Below are 22845 nucleotides of genomic sequence, written 5' to 3'. Positions count from 1 at the left end.
GACTAGAGGCCAGAGGGTCTTTAAAGGCCGTATGCGGTGGTCACTTGGCAAGCCCTCGGGTCAAACGTGGCCCCCCCCCCTCCACATTAAATGGCGACGGCGGGCACCGAGTGCCCAGGCAGATCGAGAGCGACAGCTGAGCCGCGACTTCCCACTGCAGCTCTTCACGGCTCGGCCGTCTGGATGGAGTCGGCACCAGAGCCCCCCGCCGGCCCCCCCAAGCACTCTGCTAAACCGAGCGCGAACTGCACTTTCCATTCGAGCGTCCAATAAGGTCAGCGCACCGCATGAAATGCGCGCCAGATTGCCAGGCTGACCCGCCGATCCCCCCCCCCCCCGCCCGTAATGGGGGGGGGGGGGGACAGAGAGATGGGCGCACCTGACGTGGCACTCCAGCTGATGTCAAATTGGCAGGCAAAACAACGAGGAGAATACAAAATGAAGAACATCAGCAACCAACCACGACGGGGGGCACAAAGACGGCAAAACTGCTGTCTAAAACATTACATAAGTATCAGGGCACAGTGGGCATCTGCACTCACGAGGGTCTAGATGGGCAAGACAGACACTGGCATCAGCGCAGACAAAATTGGCATATAAATCCTAGTGGTATCTGGACTGGCAAACCTGCATCTTGGTAAATTAACCCAAGGGCAGCCTGGTAAACACACTGGCATTAGGGCAGGCAAAGCCAGCATATAAACCCAAGTAGCATCTGGACTGGCAAACCGCTGCACCAGGGTTAAAAGAGCAAGCAACACACCTGCATCTTGGCAGATAAACCAGCTGGCCAGTCACCTGCGCCTGAACAAAATGGGCATAAAAAAAAAATATATGCCAGCTTTTCAAGTGGTAAACCGCTGAGCAAAAACCTGCAGACAACACACTGGCAACTTGGATGGGAAAGCAGATGGGCACTCAGCGTGTGGGCAAAATGGGCGGGCAAACTTCATGGTAGTGGCACAGCAAACAGCTGAAGCTGGGCAAAACACATCGGGATCTTGGCAATCATGTGCTTCTCAGGGAAAAAAAAATGGGCAGGGCAAACCAGATTGGCAAACATCTGATCATCTCAGTGGGCAAAACTCTGTATCTGTGCAAAATGTCCAGGAATGGGGGGGCAAACAGCTGATTCTGGGCAAAACGGACAGGCAAACACACTGGCATCAGGGCATTTGAAACAAAGCCTAAAAACAAACAGTCATTTGTAAAGTGAACGATATCTGTACGAGCAAATGACAAAAAGAGCGGGCAACACACTGGCATCCCAGCAGGCTAAGCAGCTGGGCAGTCACCTGGAAATTAACAAAATGGGCATAAAAAATGTCACCAGCTTCTGAAGTGGCAAGCAGCTGCTCCTGGGCGAAAAGAGCAGATGACAAACTCCCACACTTGCATCTTGGCTGGCAAACAACATGGGCAGTCTAAAGCTGGGCAAAACGGGCAGGTCACCTCTACCAGCATCTATATTGGTACTAGTTGCCAGGCAAACAGCTAAACCTGGGCAAAATGGGCAAAACATATCAGAACCTTGGCAAGGAATAATGTGTGTCGTGAAAAAAAATGGGCAGGCAAAGCAGAAGGGCAAACACATGCCCATGAGCAAAACGGGCAAGAAAAGATGAACTGGGCATCTGAGCAGGCAAACCAGCTGGGTAATCCTGTATGGTTCTGCAAAATGGGCAAAGAGGACAAGCAGCACACTTTCATTTCAGCGGGCAAACCAGCTGGGTAATTGTGTATAACTGGGCACGCCAGCAATCAGACTGGGCAAACACAGAAGACAACACCCAATCATCTTGACATGCAAACCAGCTGGGCAATCATCTGCATCGTGGCAAAACTGGCGTGTAAACTCAACTAGCATGCACATACCTGGCACTGTGGTGGGCAAAACCAGGTGGATGGCCATCAGCCCTTGGGCAAAACTGAAAGGAAAACCAGCTGGGCAAAATGCAAAGGCAACTCGCCCAGCTCAAAGCTGACAAACCTACTGGGCAATATGGGCATGGCAAACCCCTGCACCTGGACTGGCAGCCGGGTAGAACACAGCAGGGCACACATCTGCACCCAGGCAGCCAAACCAGATAGGCAGGAGTTTGCCAACCCAATTTGCTCAAATGCATAGGGCTGGGCAAGCCGTACTCGGATAACGAAATTGGCAGGGCATGCCCCTGCAGCATGGCAGGAAAAACCAGCTGGGCATAGAAAGCAAGTCAAAATGGGCATGTGGAATGTGATTGATGCCACTCCCTAGAAGCAGGTATGATGTTTGGTGGCTCTGATCAGCAGGCTGGAGCCCAATTACCAAGAAATGAAGGGCGACTTGAGGAGCCCATGACAGCGGTGGGCGACACGACAAAACGGCACAGCATGGCACTGTTGATGTACTGGCCACCCATAAGGCATCAAGGACCACCAGATGATTAAGTGAGCAGCTCAGGTGCCACGGCAAACCAATGGCTCATCGCCTGCTGCACCAGAACAAAACAGATGGGGAAATCTGGGCACAGAGAGAAAGCGTGGCACCTGTGGAAACTGCCAGCAGGGCAAAGTACAGAGCTGGGAAAACACAATCAATCATCAGGGCACAGCAGGCAAACACGGGCAGCCGCGTCAATCCACGAAACATCTGCGAAACGCGATCAGCGGAGCCGTCTGGACAAACACCTGAATGCCAGAAGTGCACACCTGAACAAACAGGGCAAGGGGAGGGCGGGCAAAACACGCGAGCAGCCTGGCACAGAGGCGCGCCAGGCAACAACGGGGCCCACAGAAAACCCCGTCATGAAGAATCGAATACAAGCGGAACAAATCAAAGAGCAGGGGAGCGTGACGTCCCGTTATGGCAGAGGCGGCGCGTGACGAGCTCATCTCACTTGGCACAAAGAGCAAGCTGAAAAGACAGAGGCAGCGGAGCCCCCCGGGCAAAGAGAATCGATTCGGTTTGGTCGTCGGAGAGGAGAGGCGTCCAAAGAGCGGGGGCAAGAAAGACATGACAGGCGTCTGTGTGTGTGAGTGTGTGAGTGTGTGTATGTGCCCAGACGACCGAGGAAACGTATGCTTTTGTCAGAGGGGACCAAAAATAAATAAATAAATAAAAACTGGGCATGTGCCCACCGCTGGTGACGGACCACTGGCGAGGGGCATTTCAGACAAAATTAAAATACATGTGACAATCAAAGAAAAAAGCCCAATGACTTGTGAGCATAAGCTGGGCGCCCACATCACGCTGCTAGGACTGTTCCACTGAAGGGGTCATCTCGTTGGCTCTTCATGGGGTCCCCCGTCCCATCTGGACGTCTTCACTGACTTTTGTGAAACCACCGACATCCTCATCCTCATCTCTCAGAAGCTCATAGGGTAAGCCGAGTCAGCTTAATATTCAACCGGACAGAGAGACCCCCGGCAGTCTGCATCTATAACGCCATCTACTCTTCATCTGGACATCTTCATAGAGTTTGTGAAACCTCCGACAGCTTCATCATCCTCCCTCAGAAGAGTCAGCTTGATATGTAACCGGACCCTGAACTTCCTGACAGATAGACCCCCGACAGTCTGCATCGGTAACGCCAGCTACTCTTCATCTGGTCAAAGGAGACACTTAACATAGACATCTCCATTGACTTTGTCCAACAGCCAACATCACCATCATCCTCTTCATCCCTCAGAAGCTAATAGGGCAGATGAGTCTGCTTGGTACATATTGTGACAGAGAGTGACACACAATCAATCCCCCACCCCCCCGACAGTCTGCATCTATAACGCCATCTACTCTTCATCTGGACATCTTCATAGAGTTTGTGAAACCTCCGACAGCTTCATCATCCTCCCTCAGAAGAGTCTGCTTGGTATGTATTCAGACCATGGACTTTGTGACAGAGAGAACCCCCTAACCCCCCCCCGACAATCTGCATCTATAACGCCATCTACTCTTCATCTGGACCAAGGGGACACTTCTGATAGATTTCTTCATAGACTTTGTGAAACTGCCGACATCATCATCATCCCTCAGAAGAGTCAGCTTGGTATATAACCGGACCCTGAACTTCCTGACAGACCCCCGACAGTCTGCATCGGTAACGCCAGCTACTCTTCATCTGGTCAAAGGAGACACTTCTGCTGGACGTCTTCATAGATTTTGTCCAACAGCCAACATCATCATCATCCTCCTCATCCCTCAGAAATTCATAGGGCAATTGAGTCTGCTTGGAATGTAACTGGACCCTGGACTTTGTGACAGAGAGACCCCCGACAGTCTGCACCAGTAACGCCATCTATTCTTCATCGGGTTCTGTCCCATCTGGACGTCTTCATAGAGTTTGTGAAACCTCCGACATCATCATCCTCATCCCTCAGAAGCTCATGGGGTAGCCGAGTCTGCTTAATATTCAACCGGACCCTGAACTTCCTGACAGACTCAACAGTGTGCATCGGTAACGCCAGCTACTCTTCATCTGGACCAAGGGGACACTTCTGATAGATGTCTTCATAGACTTTGTCCAACAGTCAACATCATCTTCATCATCATCATCTTGCACTTGTTCTGCGTTTATCTAAATGTGGCACTGCGGTGGTCCTGTTATTTCATGTCACTGTATGGTGCAATAAGCTGTAGGGACAGCATGACAATAAAGTCACCTGACCTGAGCTGACTGAGGCGGTGGGCTTCAAGTCACAGTAACTCCACTACCCACTGGGTGACCCTCACTCAGCAAAGTCACTTCACTGGCCTGCACTGCAACTGGAAAAACACGAGAAACAACCACCACGTGATAATCAAAATAATAAAGGACTGTATAGAGGGACCTCCACAAGACCACCTACACAGAATAAAACAACTCAAGGCAGACCTACAGATCAGCACAATATGCCAGCGTGCCCTTCCCAAAGACACCCAAATACAAACACGAGAGCTCAGGGGCATCCCTGTCTGCCCCCCCACCCCACTTCACACACGTCAGGTGACACTCAAGACGCAGCACGCTGCTTGCCATCCATTCACTTAACTCACAAGTGGCCATCTTAGCCCGCTCTGGAATAGATGTTTACATGGGCATGAGGTGCCAACTAAGTGCCATTAATTGCATTTATCTGTCAGTTCATCTATGTAACAGCTACAAAAAAAAATCCAAAAAGAATGCACTGTGAAAAGTGACCTCCACCGAGTGTGTGTGTGTGTGTGTGTGTGTGTGTGTGTGTGTGTGTGTGTGTGTGTGTGTGTGTGTGTGTGTGTGTGTGTGTGTGTGCTCACACAGTGGCCCTGCCCCCAAACAACCCTTTGGCCTGTAAATTCAACCTTGACTCCTCCTACTGAGGTTTGTTGCCGTGCAACAGTAAGCAGATTGCAGATGCCTGGTGGGAGGGGCAAGAGACTGAGAGGAGGAGACCTGACTGACACACCCAGCTCTGACATCATGCGGTCAGCCGGCCCAGGCTCTACACACACACACACACACACAGTACATACTGACAGATAAACACTAATATACATGTGTGTGTGTGTGTGTATACATACAGATAGATAGATGTGAATGGCACTATATAAACAGATATAGAAACTATATAATAGAATAATAGACACATATCTATATATAATATTATATATATAATTATGTACACACACACACAGTATAGTCACACATAAGTGAGCCTTAGACACACCTTAAAGGCTTATCCAATGGTAATTCCACCCCAAGTGGCGGGGTGGCGCTGTTGCCCAGTGCCTCTCCCCCCTTTTCTCCTACAGATCAGACGACTGTCAGTCCCTGTGATGTCACTTCCAGGTCACCATTTCCTGGCTCCGCCCCTTCTGCTCCAGCATCTTCTGAAGGGGTGCCGTCGCCATTTTGAATTTGTCTCATTTTTGACTTCAGTCTAAAAGGACCTCTGTATAAATTTGGCAATTTTTGTCATTTGTCTTCTATCAATTATATGGGGTTCATCTTAGAGGTGCCCCAACATCTATTTTACACACACAGTCATGCAACCCTGGGGGGTGTGTTACAAGTTTTGGGAAAAAAAATGAGATTACGCCATCGCCAACACATATTTCGCTTGCTTCCCCACTACTAGGGAGGCCAGGTGATGTCATCTCTGATGTCCCTTTCTGTCACCTGCAGTCATAAATGTCCGCTCACCCAGACGCCAGCACTCAGACCAACAGGGAGCTGCGCCCGTCTTTTGCTTATTTTGAACTGGCCGCTGCCTCTTTGTCCCCGATGCCTGCTTTTCTGTTCTTTCTTTGGACACTATCACCAAGGACGGGCATCTCTCGACAATCACCTAATAGTGTACATGTGCTTGGGTGGGCACTACTGGTGGTGCAGTATACTTACTGGTAACAAAACAAAAAGAAAAATTTTCAAATGGCGCACTACCAGCAGTTTTACATTTTCAGTACCAAAAGTAAACGGCACTGAAGTGGTCCGCTTTCCAAAACGGGCCCATTCCGGCATTTTCTTTCCAGGCTCCATTGGATTTTCCCTCGGAGATGTCGCTCTAATCAGACACCCACAAAAGCCCCCCAGCGGCCGTCACAGACCCCCAGCTCGCTGCTGCCTGCCCGTCCTGTATTTATAAACGCAGCCTCCCGACTTTCTAGGTTTATTCTTAGTGTTGTTTTTCTTGTCCAAACGTCACGCCGGGGGGGACGGCCTCAACTCCCACCACAGACAAAAATAGACGCCACTGTCATCCTGATCCACTTGGGGCCCCGAGCTTCAAAGCACAGAGGAGGTGGAGGTGCCGGCGGACCAGGGCAATCATTTTTTTTTTTGTTTATTGTCATTTTCCTGAAGGTGACTAGACAGCACTTGCAGATTTACACCCCCGTGACAAACCTCAGGAGGGGCAGTTAAAGGAAATGCACATCAAGAGTGATTTGACCGCCCCCCCCCAGAGCAGCTTCACCGCTGTCGCATAGCAACGGCCCGGCCCCCCCCCCTGTGGAATACACCGCCAAAAAGGAAACAATGGATCTTCCCTGAGCCCCCCCCCCACCAAAACAAGAGCACAGAGTGGCAAAAATCAGGCTGAAGAGCAAACGCAACGGCGGCTCTGCTGCAGCATTGAGGAGCTTCAACGTGTGTCACACCACTTCACGTAAACTCACCAGATGGAAACTCCACAAAGTCCTCACTAACAAAGGAAGGAGGCCATCGGGAAACACCTCAGTAAGCGGCAAGGACGGAGGGGGCCAACCGGCGCCTGGAGGGCTTCAGGTCTCGCCTTTCTCTTTGTGACGTCTGACTCACAAATCTGACAAGCATGCAACGGGGCCACGTTAGATACGCGTGAAAGGCGCTATAAAAAAAAAACAAAAAAAAAAAACCGGTGACAGTGAGGGGCACCGACATGAAACACACGACGAGAGGGACGGAACTGCCATCTCTAACAGACAGAAGTGAAAGGCACCGTGACAGGGACAAATAGTAGCAGTTGCCATATTGTCACATGCACAGAGTCCAGGGGATTCTAACTGGCACTGCCAACAGCCAAGCTTTCTGGCGCCATGTTGGACTGTTTTTACATTTTATAAGACAGAATTAAAAAGCAGTATATGATAGAGAGATAGAGAGAGAGAAAAAGGAAAGGCACTATATAATTAATAGATACATGTGAACGGCACTATATAAGAGATAGTTAGAGTGAAAGGCACTATAGATAGATAGATGTGAAATGCGCTATATAATAATAATAATAATAATAATAATAGAGTGAAAGGCACTATAGATTACATAGATAGATCTGAAAGGCACTATAGATAGATGGATGGATATGAAAGGTGCTATATAACAATAATAATAATAGATGTGAAAGGCACTATATAATAGATAGAGTGAAAGGCACTATAGATAGATGGATAGATATGAAAGGCGCTATATAATAATAATAATAGATGTGAAAGGTGCTATAATAATAATAGATAGATATAAAAGGCACTATAGATAGATAGATTGATAGATATGAAAGGAGCTATATAATAAGAGATAGAGAGTGAAAGGCACTATAGATAGATAGATGTGAAAGGTGCAATAGATAGATAGATAGATAGATAGATAGATAGATAGATAGATAGATAATTTTTTAATAATTTTTTGCATTTATATAGTGCTTTTCTCACTACTCAAAGCGCTTAGCAATTGCAGGTTAAGGGCCCTGCTTAAGGGCCCAACAGAGCAGAGTCCCTTTTGGCATTTACGAGATTCGAACCAGCAACCTTCTGATTGCCAGTGCAGATCCCTAACCTCAGAGCCACCACTCCGCAGTGAACAGCACTGACATGTAACACGTCACTATTCTCCGGTGCCGTTTTTCCATTTTATTAGGTAGACACTGTATGTGTGAACTGCACAATATAACAGACAGATAATAAAAGGGACTATAAAAAAAGCATTATAAATAGATATGAGCACAACAAAATACACAGAAAATATGAAAGGCACTATATAAAGACAGATGTAAGATTGATGGCGAGATATAAGACACAGATCATTAAGCAGTGCCTTGATCGACAGACAGATCAATGAAAAGGGTTTAGACAACGAGAGCAGTGACAGATGGCCATATGAGACAGAGAGAGAGTCACGTGTGAAGTGCACCACATGACGCTGACCCTGCCCTCTGACCTCCAAAGGTCATGCAAAAAAAAAAAAAAAAAGTCAATGACTCCTCAGGGATCAATAAAGAACATCAAATCAAAAACACTACGATAGTAAAAGAAGCTGGTGTCATGAAAGACACGACATAAGACAAGGACTGACAGAGAAGTAGGAAGTGCACAACATAACATACAAGTAGAAGAGCACCGCGGTGAGCCTGCTGACCAGCAAACAGAGTCCAGTTAGATTCTTACCCAACTGACATGTAACACTGAAAATAGTTTAACATTTCATAAAGAAGGAGGCAAAACACAGCACATGATAAAGAGATGAGATAAGGGACTGCACCATACATCTAGTTAGATATACAGGGTGCTATATGACACAGAGAGAGAGAGAGCGTAGTTGTCAGGAATAGATAGATAGATAGATAGATAGATAGATAGATAGATAGATAGATAGATAGATAGATAGATAGATAGATAGATAGATAGATAGATAGATAGATAGATAGATAGATAGATAGATAGATAGATAGATAGATAGATAGATAGATAGATAGATAGATAGATAGATAGATAGATAGATAGATAGATAGATAGATAGATAGATAGATAGATAGATAGATAGATAGATAGATAGATAGATAGATAGATAGCTTTCCCGTCTCTATCTATCTATCTATTATATAGTGCCTTTCACTCTATCTATCTATCTAATCCTGACAACTACGCTCTCTCTCTATTACATAGATAGATGGAAAAGACTCTATATGATAGATAAAAAAAACAGACAGACAGATGGATACTATATAATGGAGATAGAAGGTAATATTATTATTAATAATAAAATCAAAACTGGTTGTCAATGAGGTCCACTTAAGTTGCAGAGGTCCAAATAAAGATGAACAACAACAACTCCGACAATAACAGTTAATAATAAATTCATACTAGTAAAAAAAAAAAAACCATGATGATGATAATGATAAGAACACCCATAATAATACCAGTAGTTAATAAATAATCAAAACTGGATGTCACAGTAACGTCATATTAAAGATGAATAATAATAATAAAAGAATACCCACAATACCCCCCAAAATAGTTGTAATCATCATCAAAACTGGACAGCACAGTCAATTGAGGTCCAATGAAGTCACGGAGGTTCAAATGATGATGACTAGTAACCATGTTAATAATAATAATAATGTGCCCATACAGCTAATAACACAATAATAATGATGATGACAATAACACACTTATTTCCATTTCCATGTACTTATTTGGCTGACACTTTTACTCAATGCAATTTACAACATTCGTGACACAACGGGTGACATTTCTTTTGGTTTTCCCAGGCAGCCCATGTGATTTGCCTCACGAGGGTCACCCAGTGGTGGGATTTGAGCCCAGAGTCTGAACTGCTACACCACACCGCCTGCACAGAATTAGAATTAAAATCATAACAGCAGCCAAAACTGGACATCATGGTTGCCAGTGTCCAATCAGATCAGGTTACATGAACTTTATTAACCCCATGGGGGTGAGAAGTCAGGCAAAATGACCCTTGTGATTGGCTAAATAAAAAGATGACCTAATGTACGCTTCTGAGGCAACTCAGGCCCCTTCTTGCAAATTGTAATCTTTTAAGTTGGCCAATCAAAGGGGTGACTTTGTTTGACTGCTCACTTCATCCATAATGGCTAAGAGGGAACAACACCTGAGTACTACTAAACCTCAAGGGGAAATTCAAATAAATGTGAATAATAATAACAACAGTAATAAAAAATATGATAATTAGAACACCAATAATAATACTAATAAAAAATGTAAACTGTACATTGCAGGCCCTGAGGCCCAAATAATGATGAATGACAACAGACCCATAACTAACAAAAAGTACTAAATAATAATAAAATGAAAAAGTAGCAAGGGGTATACTTGGCGAAGGTGGAGGAGTTTAAATACTTGGGATCAACAGTACAGAGTAATGGGGATTGTGGAAGAGAGGTGAAAAAGAGAGTGCAGGCAGGGTGGAGTGGGTGGAGAAGAGTGACAGGAGTGATTTGTGACAGACGGGTATCAGCGAGAGTGACCGTGAAGGTCTACAGGACGGTAGTGAGACCAGCTGTGTTATATGGGTTGGAGAAGGTGGCACAGGAGACAGAGCTGGAGGTGGCAGAGTTAAAGAGTGTGACGAGGATGGACAGGATTAGAAATGAGGACATTACAGGGTCTGCTCAGGTGGGAGACAAAGTCAGAGATTGTGTTGGTTTGGACATGTGCAGAGCAGAGATGCATGCTGGGTATTCTGAGAGAAGGGTGCTAAGGATAGAGCTGTCAGGTAAGAGGAGAAGAGGAAGGCCTAAGAGAAGGTTTATGGATGTGCTGAGAGAGGACATACAGGTGATGGGGGTGACAGAGCAAGATGACAAGGACAGTAAGATATGGAAGAAGATGATCCGCTGTGGTGACCCCTAACGGGAGCATCCAAAAGATGAGGATTAAATAATAATAATAATGACAATAGAAAGTACTACTACGACTAATCAATCAACCCCAGTAACAATGGTGATGTCAGAGCAGCCACACTAATATAAAACAGGAGGTCACATGACTAAGGGGCACCATCACTTTGGCACCACTCACCACTTAGCCTTTGGACTTTAACCCTTGAGGCTGTGGGTTCAAATCCCACCGCTTTGAGACCCCCGAGTGCGCCACTTCACCTGCCCGCATTACAACTAGAAAAGGAAGACAGGGGCAAAGACCAAGCGTATGCGTAACATCAGTCACGTTGGACTAAAGTGTTGCCAGATAACAAGCAGGCACACGATTAAGAACCCTAATAATGACAGAAGGGTGCCAAGGACTCGCAATGCCAGCTCCTCATTTCACCCTCTCCAGTCTTCCTCTCGTGTGCTGTGCGTATTTTGTCAGCGCTGACTTTATTGGTAGCCAGTAAATATGCAGAAATGGGAGATTTGGCCTTCCTAGAAATGACAAACCCAGGCAACAAAAAAAAAAAATAAAAATAAAAACGAGAAAGCAGACGCAGCAGGAAAACACCCAGCGGACAAAACAAACGTTCACTTCTCAAGTAGGCGCTTTACAAGAAATGAGAGAGAAAAAAATTCCACATACAAACAGAAAAAAAGAGTAGAAATACGGAAAACAAATAGAGGGGTCCCCAATGGACGAGTGGTCCGAGGTTTCCGTTCCTTACTGTCGATGCCACTGTGACTTCTAAGATATTTTTTTCTTTTTCAGAAAGGCACATTCAATTTGCACCACAAAACACTTTAAATCAACTGGCACAAGGACACAAAGTTAAAAAGCACAAACACACACACACACTGCGGGGACTTGGCACAAATCTCCCAGTCTCCTCCAACAAGTCTGCGTGTGCCACAACAAGTGAGCCCCCCACACACACACAGTCGCGTCCCCCCTCGAGCAGCACAGCAGATTCCTTCTGGTTTTCCTGCCCGCTGTGACACACAACTCTTCAAACGGGAGGACGACTAACCCGTCTCAAGTTGCCCAACCTTTTGTTTCCACCGCTGACCTCAAACCATCTCAAGTATAAAAGCAGACAGGTTGGGCGGGCGCTTCACTCCTGGCGTCAGCGCGCCAGCTTTCACGTGCCACTCCTTTCCAAAGACCGGTCTGTCGATGTGCCGACTTCAAGCCCACAAACTGCAGTCAAACGTCTCGAGCCGCACTTGAGGCAAACCGAGGGGACACAATGAAGGGGGCAGAGGGCTTCCATCAGGTTGTCATGATTAGGGGGGGCAGCGACGGTGGATCTGCTTAAGCTGTGCCTTCAATTTAAAAAAACTGCCCAACTGTGCCACTTAATTACAGCAGCAGCAGGACCTCAACTCATAGAGCCTGACCAGGGCAGTCGATGGCCTGTGGATGTCAGACAACACAACCAGGGGGCACACGGGGCGCCATCACCCAGACCACCAGGACAAGATCAGACTCACCCTTGAGTTCTCAAGCAGGCCAGCGAGTGCCCATATAAACCCTGGACACGTATTTATAGGAAGTCACTGGGCACTGGGGGGCATCCTGAAGGACTGGAAAATGACAAATATCACCCCGTTATATAAAAACAGAGGGTCCAAGCAACTATAGGCCAGTAAGGTTAACGGGCATCACAGGAAAATTAATGGAAGGAATTAATAAGATTGAGCAACACTTGGCAAGGACATGCAGGAGTTTAGTGAACAGTCAGGGTGGGCTCAGAAGATGGAGGTCGTGTTTGACTAACATGATGGACTTCAATGAGGAGGCAACAAGAGGATCAAAGTGGAGCAGATGAGATTATTAATCTGGGCATTCAGAAAGCGTTTGATAAGAGGGTGGGCATCACACTAAAAGAAGTGGCAGTTCAGGGTATGGGGTGGAGAAGAATTGGCTCAAACACAGGAAGCAGAAGGTGATGGTGTGAGGAACCTCATCAGAATTGGGTGACGTTAAGAGTGGTGACCAGCAGGGGGTAGTGCTGGGGCAGGTGCTATTATTAATAATAATTGATTTAGATAAGAATATAAAGAACAATCTGGTGAAGTTAGCAGATGATGCCAAGATAGGTGGATTGGCAGATAATCTGGAATCCATTAAATCATCACAGAAGGACTTGGATAGCAGACAGGTTTTGGGCAGATTTGTGACAGCAGATGACATTTAATGTCAATAAATGTAAAGAATTACACGTAGGAAGTAAAAATGTGAGGTTTGAATACACAATGGGCGGTCTGGAAATCGAGAGCCCACCATATGAGAAGAATTTAGAAGTCGCAGTGGACTATCAACTGCCAGTCAGTGTTCAGAAGCCATTAAGAAGGCTCACAGGATGTCAGGTTATATAGCGCCTTGATGTGTGGAGTACAAGTCACAGGAGGGTCTGCTCCAGCGTTATAACACACTGGTGAGACCTCATCTGGAGTCCTGGGTGAAGTTTGGGTCTCCAAAAAGGACATAGCAGCGCTAGAGAAGGTCCACAGAAGAGCAACTGGGCTGATTCACGGCTACAGGGGATGAACAAAGAGGAATGACAGAAGGAGCTGAGCCTTAAGGAGATGAAGAGGAGACCTGACTGAAGTGTTTAAAGTGATGAAGGGATTAAGTCCAGTGGATTGAGACAGTGACTTTAAAATGTGGTCATCAAGAACACGGGGGGGGCACAGCTGGAAACTTGTGAAGGGGAATTTCACACCAACATCAGGACGTTTTTCTTTACACAGAGAACCACAGGCACCTGGAATAAGTGACCAAGTAGTGTGGTGGACAGAAGGACTTTAGGGACCTTCAAAACACGACTTGAAGTTACTTTAGAAGAATTAAGTGGACAGGATTGGCGAGCTTTGTTGGTCTGAATGGCCCGTTCTTATCTAAATCTTTCTAAGGTTCTAATAAATCCAGACGTTGCTCAGAAGCCATTAAGAAGGCTAACAGGATGTCAGGTTATATAGCGCCTTGATGTGTGGAGTACAAGTCACAGGAGGGTCTGCTCCAGCTTTATAACACACTGGTGAGGCCTCATCTGGAGTCCTGGGTGAAATCTGGGTCTCCAAAAAGGACATAGCAGTGCTAGAGAAGGTCCAGAGAAGAGCGACTGGGCTGAATCCAGGGCTACAGGGGATGAACAAAGAGGAATGACAGAAGGAGCTGATCCTAAAGGAGATGAAGAGGAGACCTGACTGAAGGGTTCAAAATGATGAAGGGAATCAGTCCAGTGGATCGAGCCAGTGACTTTAAAATGAGGTCATCAAGGACACAGCTGGAAACTTGTGAAGAGGAATTTCACACCAACATCAGGACTTTTATTTGTCACAAGGGGATCCACAGACACGTGGAGTAAGTAACCGATTAGTGTGGTGGGCAGGAGGACTTCAGGGACTTTCAGAACTCGACTTGACGTTATTTTTGAGGAATGAAGCGGATAGGACCGACAAGCTCCGGTGGACCACATGACCCGTCCTCGTCCGGGTGGTCCCGACGACGACTGTCCCCCTTAGTCGTACCTTCAGAAGCCCAACTCCCCATTACTGTGCTGTCTGAACTCACTGATCGTTCTACGACTTTTCTTCAGCTCTGGTAATTTCAGACACGGACACTCGGGCTCCTGGTTGCCATGTTTGGTGTCGCCCTGGCATTAAATAAATTAAAAACTAAATGTAGCCCAAGACAACACGAAAAAATTCCAAAACTTGACAACATCCGTCTGTTCTCGAGTGACTAACAACGAAACCAATTTAAAGGGTAATGAAACCCCCACCACCCCGCCACACACACGTAACATCAGCAAGTTTCAGTCTCCACTTCTCGTATTCTGGCCGCTCCTTCACGGGTTCCTCTCAGTCGTCAGCGAACACGGGTGGTCCACAACCTGATGGAACATTTCCACAAAAGCTGCTTAAAATGGGAAATGTGCGAAATGGGGGAGGCGTCCCAGCATTTCTGGTCTGGACCGGACCACTCACTGGCGGACCCCGAACCCCCCCCCCCATGCATTGATTACATTCCATACTGCATCTACAAGACCTTTTTTTGGTGGCCAGATCATCTCTTTTATGTCACAACTGGGCTGCACTGGTTTATTGCATCATTAGGCCAAGTCAAACTGTCCACTGGTGCCAGTCAGAGAGGTCTTAACGCTGGCCCAGGGTCATCTGGTAGTGATGAAGCACCGGGCACTCGCCCACAATCCAACTCGGGAGTTTATGGAATCACACCTCTGGACTGGCACACTCAGCCAAGCCCAGCTCAGGTGGCACTCTTGATCTCTCAGCTTTGCCACACTTATGGATGGCAACAGCCCAGCGCTCACAGTCACACCACACACAGGCTCACCAGCCACCCAGAATGGTGTCCCAATGCCAGGCACTCAAACTGGTCCTCTACCTTCTACTCCCAAAGGTCCAAGAGAGTTGGACCTAGGAATCGTGGCTGGGGGACAAATTTTACAACTCCATTATAGGTTTTCATGAGGGCACCATTAATAGGCTGCCAGGCGACACCAGTGCCCCGCTAAGCCTTTCCAGGTTACGGAGAATTCACCACAATCTCTGCCCTCTCACTTTACCGTTTTCTACTCTGTCAGGGCACGGCAAACGCGAGATCTCTCTACCATTTCTGAGGTTCAAGTCAGCCGTATGCGTGCGTTTCTTCTCTCCTTGCAGTGCCATTGTACTTCTAGCTGAGCACTTGCTCGCTCACTGGCTGTCAGTACTTGAACACACTTGAGACCCCCCAAGCACATTGGATTTTGTCAAGTCTGGTCTGACTGAATGGCTGACCACACTAACTCTCGGAGATCACGTAAATGAAGCCTGCAAGTGAAACTTGTAGAGAGGAGGCGAGTAATGAGCCAGGGTTGGAGTGGGGGGGGGGGGGGGGGTATTTATTTATTCTGCTTGTCTGTTATGTTTATTTTTAGTGTTGGCTGTTCCCATTTTTTTTGCTGCCTGTGCTATAAAATAGTTAACATTTGCGTCTGAGGAAGAGATGGACCACTCTTGAAAACAAGGTAGACCCCCAGTTCTGTTTTTTAATTAAAAAATTCCTTGCATCGACCTGTGTCTGGACAACTGGCATGGAAAGTCCGGTGTGAATTTACAGGCGTCTCTCCTCGCTAATCACGACATGTGGCATATCGATTGGCACACGCATGTAGGAGCTGCACTGGACTCTATAAAGGAGACGACAATGAGCCTCTAATCCTAATTTATTACGCTTTCATATCCCCCTCTATTATATAGCGCCTTTCACGCCCCGGTTATCATGGTGTCAGGGGATGGAGACATAATACATGTTGATTAGCACATCCAAGTATGAATTTTACCGGACACTGCAGACAGGACAATAAGGACCCTATAAGCTTATTATATAGCGCCTTTCACATCTAGCCCCCCTCTATTATGTAATGACTTTCATGTCTCACTCATCCTGGCACTGGAGAGTGCGCTAATGTGGTACATGTTGATTAGCACATGCAAGTAAGGCTGTCACTGGACTCTGGGCACAGGAGAGTAAACCAACTATATAGCGCCTTTCATATCCATCTAGTATAACGTATCCATCTTATTATGGCTTGTTTGAATGGTGTCCCGAGGGGGGCTCAGGTAAGACAGGCAGACGTCTCGAGGTCAGGCAGGTCATTACCAAAGAGTGTAAGAATGTCACTGGACTCTGTAAACGCGACATAGCGGCACTATAAACTGTGCATTCATATCTTCATCATATAGCGCCTTTCATGTCAGCCTTTACCATTCAAAGAGTGGCAACACGCTGCATGTTGATTAGCACATGCAAGTAAGACTGTCACTGGACTCTTTACACAGGACAATCGGAGCCCTAAAGGACTATTATGTGGCGCCTTTCATAATTAACAATACATTTAATTATTAATTATTTACATTGTGCACCCCCGAGAGTTTTCAGGTACGGCAGCCAGAAGTTCCAAAGTCAGGGAGTTCCAGCCACCGATCACAGTGTGGGAGAGTGACGGCCTGCCGCATACTGAATCACACACCGTGGACTCAGTACATGTGACAATAAGGACCTTATAAACCTGTTATATAGCGCCTTTCACATCTGGCCCCCTCTATTATGTAAGGACTTTAACGTCTCGCTCATCCTGGCACTGGAGTGTGCTACTGTGGTACATGTTAATTAGGAAATGCAAGTAAAAATGTCACTGGACTCTTTACACGGGACAACAGGAGCCCTATAGATCTATTATGTAGCGCCTTTCATAATAAATAATACATTTTATCATTAATTGTTTACATTGTGTGGCCAGAAGTTCCAGCCACCGATCACAGTGTGGGAGAGTGACGGCCTGTCGCATACTGAATCACACACTGTGGACTTTGTACATGTGACAAAAAGCACCCTATAAGCATATTATATAGCGCCTTCCACATAAGGCCCACTCTATATATTAATGAATATCGGGTTCGCTTCCCGGGTCCTCCCTGCGTGGAGCCTGCATGTTCTCCCCGTGTCTGGGTGGGTTTCCTCCCACAGTCCAAAGACATGCAGATTAGGTGCATGGGCGATCCTAAATTGTCCCTAGTGGGTGGGTGTGTTTGTGTGCCCTGCCCAGAGTTTGTTTCCTGCCTTGCACCCTGTGTTGGCTGGGTTTGGCTCCAGCAGACCCCTGTGACCCTGTGTTAGGATATAGCAGATTGGAAAATGGATGGATGGACTCATCCTGGCACTGGGCAGTGCTAATGTGGTACATGCAAGTACGAATTGTACTGGACGCTGCAGACCGAACAATAAGGACCCTATAAGCCTGTTATATAGCGCCTTTCACATCTAACCCCTTCTATCATGTAATGACTTTTACGTCTCACTCAGCCTGGCACTAGAGCGTGCTAACGTGGTACATGGTGATTAGCACATGCAAGAAAGACATTCACTGGACTCTGGGCACAGGAGAGTAAACCAACTATATAGTGCCTTTCATATCCCTCTAGTATAACGAATCTGCTTCATTATGGCTTGTTTGAATAGTGTCCTGAGGGGGGCTCAGGTAAGACAGGCAGACGTCTTGAGGTCAGGTGGCTCCTGCTCACCCACCATACCACATGTTGATTACCACACAAAAGCGAACAGGACATTACTGAACCCCCGTCCACCTTCCCTGGCCTATTATATAGCGCCTTTCACCTCCACTCTCTCTATTATGTAGCGACTCTCACATGTCCCCTAAGCGGGCAGCTGCCGAGTATTGATGTGGCACGTGTGGACATTCAACACACAAGGACAGACCTCCCCTGGCCTCGGCATACGTCACGATGTCACCACTGACGCCCCCCGACTTACACAAGCAGGAGGACCGACACTCTCGACCCCTCAAACGGTACTCGGGTGACGTTCTTAATCTTAATGATGGACGTGTGAGTGAGGTGTACGCTCTCCACCCATCACACACGCACTAGTGAAGTGCACACTCGACCCACAACACAGTGGCATTTTAAAGACACACACACACACACAGGTGAGTGAGGTGTACTCTCAGCCCCACCATTTCACTAGAGGGTGGTCACCCGCAGGCACCTACAAGTGACACTCACTCCTCTTACTCACACACACAGACACCTTCTCAAGCCCCCCCCCCCCCGGCAGGTGTGCCGCTCATTCCAGTCACTCCCACCACCGCGTATCCAGTACGTACCTGAACGTCACTCACACAGCTTCACTACGCACTCCTAACGACTGCACGGCTATCCTCAGTCAGTCAGTCAGTCAGTCATCGTCCAACCCGCTATGTCCTAACTACAGGGTCACGGGGGTCTGCTGGAGCCAATCCACAGCCAGCACGGGGCACAAGGCAGGAAACAAACCCCGGGCAGGGTGCCAGCCCACCGCGGCCTCACGCAATCCTTTTCACCAATTTGCACTCTCATTCCCTACAAACATGGCCACATGTGTGTGCACTGTCCCCGTAATGCTCACTCTGACTTCACACTCCGACTCCAGACCTTGCATGCTGCTGTGCTCACACGCCAACGGAGACGATAAGTCACTCTCCGACATTCACACTCCTCATCACACAGGGCTGTGCTCAGCTACTTTACTTTGCTGCTCACACTTGGCTTCACTCACCGTCACTGACACACTTGCTCAGACTCGCACTCTCGGCACACAATACACACAAGCTCACCCTCAGTTGTTGCTGCTGCCCTAGCACTCCTCTGAGCACTCTCATTCACTCCCGATAGTGCAACTCTACCTTCAGGCACTCTCACTCAAGACGTGCCCTCCTACCCTACTCTCCTGGAAACTCCCATTTCACACACGCACACCCACGTGAGCTCACACACACGTTTTTTTCTCTTTCTTTCCTTTTAAGACAGTTACACTGAGCAGTAAATCACTTTTGTGCACACTGTGGTTCACACTCACATACACTTGAGCTCACACCTGCTGGCACTCTCATTCAATACAAAACAGGGCCTCAAGTGAACTGTGCATTACACACTCACACACAGTAGGACCCCTCGTGCACACACACACACACACTTGCGTTCACAGCCACTAGACTACACCGAGTCATAGTGTGGTGTCGTGGTCAAGGCTTTTGAGGTTGGGGGCTCAAATCCCACTACTGACACCAATTGGGGAGTCACCTGAGCTGCAATTGGACAATCAAAAGGAAAAAAAGTCACCAATTGTGTCCTGAATGTTGTCTCTCTTGCACGCTCCTTTTCACACACACACACTCACACCCGGTGGCACTCACACTCCACACAGACTTAGATACACTGCACATCACCCTGTTTCTCATAACTCACACCCACTGGCACCCTCACTCAGGGCAGAGACGGTGACACTGAACTGCAAATCACCTCACGTGCACTTCTGTTCACACCCGCATACGGGTGCCCGAGGGTGTGAGCTCAAGACAAACAAGGAGACGGCGGAGCTGTGAATCACACTCTCCTGGCACAGTCCGTTTCGCACGCACACACACACACTTGAGCTCACTCCCACAGGAACTCTCTTTCAGGACAAAGAGGGCTCAACATGTCACATTCTTTGTCACACCTGAGATGACAAACGCAAGCTGGGCTTACCCGGAGTGGGAGCGTCAAGGACTACACAGACCTGTAAGTCACACTCACACTGAAGTGTAAATCACACTCTTGTGCCGACTCCTCTTGACACACACACACACTCCTACTGACTCGAATACAATGAGCTGTAAATCACACTCTCCTACTCACACTCGTACAGCGGAGTTCACACCCGTTCACGAATGACGGTGCTGCACTAACACACCGTAAATCCCGCTTGGCTTTTCTTAGTTAAACGACGACCCCCCCCCCCCGTCAACGGCACCCGCACAAACACCCACCCAGCCAGCCATGCCCTCCCCAGCCTCGGTACAACACGGCTCCCGGCTGCTCGGATATCCGGACCCCCGAACCTGCCTCCCTCCAGACAGCCCCCTGACGTCTCGCCCGACCCCCCGAGCGGCTGTGCTCTATTCGTGTTTAGCGCTCGGCGCCGCAGTGCAGAGGCGCCATCTTCTCTCTCTCTCTCCTCCCCTGACCGTCTGCCTCCATTCTTGCGAGCGACGCTTCCCATTATAGAAAAATGAAAATGTCGAACGTTTGGGGGGGTTTGGGGGGGGAAGCTCGCGAATCGGCTACAAAGAAGACTCCCCGCGGCCGCGCGCACAGCAGGAGAGCGCGTGCACCTTTGTTCTGGGGGGCTCGAAGCCTTGGAAAACGATGCGCCGCGCCGTCCCCTTACATCCATCCAAGCTACAGAAGTGAACCCCGGCGTGAGGTTTCTCAGCGGCGAACAAAAGAAACCCGACATATGTCCGCTCCCTCTGCGGCTTCCACCCCAGCAATCCCTCCTCCTCCTCCCGCCTCCAACGCTCGCGGCGACCCCGGTGGAAAGCGCTTACCTCCGACGCCAGAGCCGTAGAAACGGCGAGGAAAAGGAGCATCGCCATGTGTCGCGACATTGTACGTCCCGCCAGCAGTATGTCCGAAATGTCGCGCTGTGCTGCGCTTCGAATGGCTGTAATCCCCCAGCAGTGCGTGTGCACGTCGCTACTGTATCGCTATCACTGAGGATGGAGACAGAGAAGCGCTGGCTCTCCAACAGCAGCTCGGGGCTCGCGGTCACCTGATCGGAGACGAGAAGGAGGGGGCGGCTGGGCGAGCGCGAGAGAAGGAGTCGGGGCGCCACCTGGCGGAAACTGCCGGGATTGCAGCCGACTCAGCTAGACTCCCACCCCCGCTCAGAGACAGAGGGCTAACTCGATTACCAACACTTTCCGCGAGCTGGAATTCTCACACGTGTGCGCGCCTCTCGGGCTGCTCGTGCTCGGGCGGCTACACCTGGATCGTGTAGGTAAGCCGTTCGCGTCATCGCACTGAACGCCACCCTTAAGACGTTCGGATTTTAAATGAGCTCAGTTGCATATTTTACAATTATCAAGCGGCCCTATGAACAGTGCTTGTATTGTGTTTCGGTCGTTGAACGTTTGTCTTCAGGAGGTTCTTACCTCCCACTGGACAGATCTTCTGATAGGCGGCAATAACCTCAGGGTGCATGCGTGCGTGTGTGTGTGCGCGCGCATGAGCGCGTGAGCTTCATGATGGCGGACTGGTGTCCCGGCTATCCTTGGTTCCAACTCAGTGCCCACATCCGGACACAGACTCTGCGGGAGGTGCATTCTTCAGAGAAGGCAAATGAGGAGCGTGAAGACCGCTGCCATTTGGTCATATGATGACACTTTTCGACCCCACCTTGACATTGTCGTATTAAAAGTGGCTTTGGGAAACCGGACTCGGACAGCTAACTTTACACATTTGGCTGACACGATTATCCGAGGTGACTTGCAGAATCTGAAATACAATTGCTTACTTTTTTTTTTTTTTACTGTAGGAACACAGGTAAGTGAATTGAGTTGCTCATGGTCACACATTACCAGTAGTGGGATTTGAACCCACAACCTTAGTGTGTGAGAGCAGATTGAAGCACCACAATGCATGACGACTTGCTGTTGCTGAGGATTCACTGTAACAAAAGGACAAGAGAGTCCTCTATGTATTTGTGCGTCCATATGGGTGCTATGTCGGTTTCATTCCAACAGATGGCGCATCACAAGCATTTGTAGTAAGACATTTAATTGCATTTGTTATTCCAACAGATGGCACGACTCAAAAATTCTTTATATAGTGGTTATCTCACTAATCAAAGCACTTCTCATAGTGAAACGGGAGTCACTTCAACCACCACTAATGTGTGGCATCCATCTGGATAATGCAATGGTACAGCCATTATTGCGCCAGTATACTCAACACACATGAGCTATTAAGGTGGTGAAGGGGTGAGAGCCAATTAGGGACAGGGGACCAGAAGCTCAGCCGTCGTGGACAATTTAGCCAGGACATCAGGATACACCCCATTCTTCCCGAAAGATGCCCAGGGATCTTTTACGACCACAGAGAGTCAGCATTTTAGTTTTATGTCTCATGCGAAGGAGGGTGCCATTTGTACAGCACAGCATTGGGATCCACATTCAGACCACAGGGTAAGCGCCCCCTGCTGGTCTCACCAACACTTCTTCTGGCAGCAGCCCAAGCTTTTCCTAGATGGTCTTCAGACCCAAACATGCTTAGCTTTAGGTGGATGACCTCTTCTGAAGTGCAGGTGGTATATGGTTTGGCTTCTAGTAATAAAATGCACTGCATTTG

General features: G+C 48.0%; 1 protein-coding gene across 2 annotated transcripts in view; it reads right to left on the bottom strand.

Moving 5' to 3' along the window:
* The window catches only part of appa (amyloid beta (A4) precursor protein a), an 89568-nt gene extending 68319 nt beyond the window's left edge, over window positions 1-21249 (bottom strand). Inside the window, exon 1 of one of the 2 annotated variants that reach the window (XM_028792932.2) lies at window positions 21045-21249. In XM_028792932.2, coding sequence (XP_028648765.1) covers window positions 21045-21104 — 60 coding nt within the window. In that variant the 5' untranslated portion in view covers window positions 21105-21249. The remainder of the gene's footprint in view (window positions 1-21044) is intronic. The other variant, XM_028792933.2, reaches the window with a different exon arrangement.
* Between the last annotated feature and the right edge of the window lie 1596 nt (window positions 21250-22845).

Source organism: Erpetoichthys calabaricus, chromosome 4 (assembly GCF_900747795.2).
Source record: "Erpetoichthys calabaricus chromosome 4, fErpCal1.3, whole genome shotgun sequence".
NCBI lineage: Eukaryota > Metazoa > Chordata > Cladistia > Polypteriformes > Polypteridae > Erpetoichthys > Erpetoichthys calabaricus.
This window is presented reverse-complemented; position numbering and strand designations above follow the sequence as displayed.